The following is a 3,896-nucleotide window of genomic DNA, read 5'->3' as shown; positions in this document are numbered from 1 at the left end:
CAGGTGGAGGTCTCTGGAGACCTGCCATGAGTCACTGTCACTGCTACATGCAAATCCAGGTACGTGGCAGCCATCTGGCTAGATGCTGATGGCAAGTTAATGCCAGTGGAGGTGCCACTTACCCCAATGCATGACAAGCTGTGTGCATGGCAAGATTATTTAATCTAAATCTAAACCCACAGGAACCAAGGGAATCCTCTCCCTGACGCCACACAGGGAACAACTGATGCCTGGCTTGAGCAAGAACTTCTCATCAAGCTAGACCCAAACGTTTGGTGTAGGTTCACCAACTCAACACAGGTAGATCAGATCCTCCTCACATACATGAGGGGCAGCCAGAGGTGCCCATCGTGTGCCCCTGGGATGTCTGCTCACTGAGCTGGCACACAGCACAAACACTAAGTTTTCAGTGCCTGAATGGATTTAAAACAAATATTTTCCACGAGACGAGGTTTTGGTACTTGGACGATACTCACCCACCAACCACCGGCCCTGCCTCTCTGCTGCAGTCTCCGGTTCCTGCCATCGCCCTGCTTGGGAAAGAGAGGCCGTTCCCTGGTCATGCTCAGACCCTGTGTCCCCTCTGCCATCCACCAGCTCTCCCTCCTGATCCTAGACGTGGTGAAGAACAAATGACAAAGCCAAGGATAAAGCAAAGACATTAAAACCGGCACTTTTTTCCCCTGCATGTAGTGTGACATGCACGTTTTAAACACGAGAGTCTAAAATCTTGCCAGAAGAATTGCAGAATAAAACTGGGAGAGGAATGGGGACAGAAAGAGCCTCCATGGTTTCTCCAGTCCCCATAGCTCCAATTGTGTGTTTGCTCTCCCACCCTCCACTATGCAGCTTCTCATCCCAGCACACAACCACGTGCACATGGCTATGATCCTGCACAGCCTCCCCTTATCACACCTCCTTTCCCATCACTGGAAAACCTCCATTTGGGATGTCCCAGAAAGATATTACACCCCACTGCAACCTCAGCTGGTTGCAGGCTCTCTTACCTGAGCTTGTGCAGAAGATGATGGGAGCACAGGGCTCCCTCCATCGACCTGGGGACCAGTCGAGCCCCGGTGAACATCACGCGGGCATGCAGCAGCCATGCACAGCTGAGGAGAATCCTCTCGCATGAGTATCTGCAAGGAGAAAGCAGGGCTCAGGGGTTGCTGGGAGAAGGAAGCAGGGAGGTGGGTAGGCTGCCAAGCTCCCTCTTTAGCCAAATCAGCCTCCTGCTTGCCACGCGGCATGTCGGGGTTACTGGTTTCAGCGCTGGCTGAGCTCTCTGTCAAACAAATGCCTTGGCAGAGCATATGGAAGGAAGAAGCATGAGGCAGCGAACAAACCAGTGTATTTTAAGGGCTGGGAGCCATGTGCTCTACCACTCACAAAGAGCAGGAAGGGAGTGAGCTGTGGGGGGTACAAGGCCATTCCCCATTCCCCTGCCCCTTCTCTCCTGGAGGACAAGCATCCACTCAGGGCATGAAGTCCCCACCTGCCAGACACTGCCAGAGGCCCCACCAGTAGCTACAGAAAAGACACTGGCTCTCCAGTGGGAGCTTTTGGCTGGCGGCTTTGCCTTGGGTGACTACTAATGCTGCCTCAAAGCCCACCTCATGCTGTGTCAGCATCTAAATGCTGCAAAACCTGAGACAGGGAGATATAAACTGAGGGAGGGGAGTTTTCTTCATGGATGAAACTTCATCAGAGTGATGGGAAGGCTCTTGGACCAGGACCTGATTACCCTTGATCCCACTGCTGGCCAGAGCAGCACGACCACGATGCTTCAAGTCCTTCAGAGGGCAAGGGAATCCCCCTGTGTGATGTGAGGGCAGGGACCCCACTATGGTACAGCCCACACACCTTCTCCATCTCTCTCCGAGCAGGGTGGAAATCAGGATTAAGCGTCAGGCAGTGCTGCCATGCCACCAGGGCTTCAGCTCTCTGTCCCATCTCCAGAAGCACCTTCCCTTTCCTGAAGAAGCCCTGTAGAGCAGAAAAACCTGTGGTGACTATAAGACAGTGACCAGCTGAGCATGTGCCCCTTCAGCAACCATGCAAGCCCCAAGGGAATCTCCCTCCGGCCTCCTGCCTGCTCCCATCCCAGGCCAAAGCACTCGGACATGCCGCTGCTTGTCTAAAAAAAGACAGGTCCACCTGCAGCCAGGTTCTCATAAAAGAGGACCCTCCCAAAATGCAGCAGTTGCAAAAGCCAAGCAAACAAACCCTACAGAGACCTAGAGAAGAAGTCAAGAGCTTCTGCCTCTGAAGCCATGAAATTATTGCCAACGTGTGCTTCACAAATCACCAAGTGAGTTCCCAGGGCTGCCTCCTCCAAGGGCGGCTCAGCCTCTGGCCAACACTTCCCTGAGCAACCAGCCGTGACCCTCTGCACCAGCACGGCTACGTGCCCTCACCGCCTGCACACCAGCAAGAACAGGCACGGCTCTGGACCTCTCCTGCCACGCTTGCAGCCTGGATTTGCAGCTTAATGGGTCTGGCAAGTGTATTTCTGAGCAGGTTGAGTCCGGTAGCCAGGAGAATTCAGGAAAGGAGAAAACAGCTCCTGTACAGTAAGATTTGGCTTTGAGCACAGTGAACCAACGGGTTCCTCCACTCACCTCGTGCTCCAAAGGCTCAGCCCTGCACACGGCGTCCAGGTCCTCCAGTGCCCGTGAGTGCTGCCCCAGCGCCATGAATGCCTCTGCTCGGCACAGCCGCAGGGAGCTGGCGTCCGGATCTGGAAAGAGAAATGTTGTCGCTCAGGTGACGAGCCCATGGTGAGGCCTCATAAGTCTCTGCAAAGAGGTTATTACCCTTAAATATCTAGTTTTAAACTCTGTGAGGCTCTTCCCTTTGTTTTCCCCATCTCCGCCAAACATCCTCAGCCAGGGGGCCTCACCACTGCCTTAGGGTTCAGCCATGCTGAGATCTCAGCTCTCATCCATCCTTTTGGGATGCAGCATAAAGGCTGTACCGTACGCATAGTCCCCACAGGAGGCTCTGAGATGTGATTCACCCAGCAGAGCCACAATAACATGTTACCAAACAAGCCTGCAGCTACAGAGACCTGAATTCACAAAACACCAGGGAGCTTCCACCGCTCTCCCAGGGCAGAGGAGAAACCAGGGAGGTGCAAGGATCTGCCTCCAACATGTGACTCAGGATTTCTAAGTATAAGAAAAGGCTGAGATGAAGCTCCCTCGGGTGCTTCTGGCCATGACACCCCAAATGCTGAGCACCCCACATGCTCTGCCCACTCCTTAAATAACAGGCAGTGAGACCCTCTTCTCTCCAGGCTCGGGGGAACCATAAAGACCTCCCTTCCCACCAGCACTGCCAGCAGGGGAATAAGGGTGGGGGATGTCGGGATGTATGAGCAAGCAACATCCCAAAATCCCACATTCATGAAGTAACCAGGTGTGGTGATGTTTGTGGGTTTGAACTGCAGCGATTCCCAGACCCACCCTGTTATATCACAGTTTTCCATGGAGGTGACCTACATCCTGTGCTGTGCTGGCTTTCCAGCTAAAGCAACGGGGCTGTGCACCCAGCGCTGCATCCCGCCCGGTGCTGACAGCTGCTGAGGGCTGGGGTTCGGGCCCCGCTGCTCTCTATCCCCTTTGCGGAGGCCTCCAGTGTCATGTGGGTCCCCACTGGCTCCCAGCCCCTACTGGGACAACAGTAGGTCCAGCATACATGCTGCAGGATGCTGGCTCTGAGGCCAAATTTGTATCATCAATTAGGTACTGTTTGCAGGTCCTGGTCCTGCATTTACTGCAGCCAAGTGGTGCGGGCAACATCACCTTGCTGAAGGGCCAGCAGCTCCCTCCAGGGCTAGCTGGGTCCAGGGCCCTGGCCGGCAGCCCATCAGCAATCATCAGAAGACGCTGTTG

General features: G+C 54.4%; 1 protein-coding gene across 1 annotated transcript in view; it reads right to left on the bottom strand.

Annotated features, from left to right (window-relative positions):
* Window positions 1-2,740, bottom strand: part of LOC104488920 (LON peptidase N-terminal domain and RING finger protein 1-like) — a gene marked incomplete at both ends in the record, with an annotated part of 9,125 nt that extends 6,385 nt beyond the window's left edge. Inside the window, 2 exons of the mRNA XM_010131018.1 lie at window positions 1,845-1,986; window positions 2,622-2,740. Of these exons, the coding sequence (XP_010129320.1) occupies window positions 1,845-1,986; window positions 2,622-2,740 (261 nt within the window). The remainder of the gene's footprint in view (window positions 1-1,844; window positions 1,987-2,621) is intronic.
* Between the last annotated feature and the right edge of the window lie 1,156 nt (window positions 2,741-3,896).

Source organism: Buceros rhinoceros, unplaced genomic scaffold (assembly GCF_000710305.1).
Source record: "Buceros rhinoceros silvestris isolate BGI_N320 unplaced genomic scaffold, ASM71030v1 scaffold6092, whole genome shotgun sequence".
Lineage (NCBI taxonomy): Eukaryota > Metazoa > Chordata > Aves > Bucerotiformes > Bucerotidae > Buceros > Buceros rhinoceros.
This window is presented reverse-complemented; position numbering and strand designations above follow the sequence as displayed.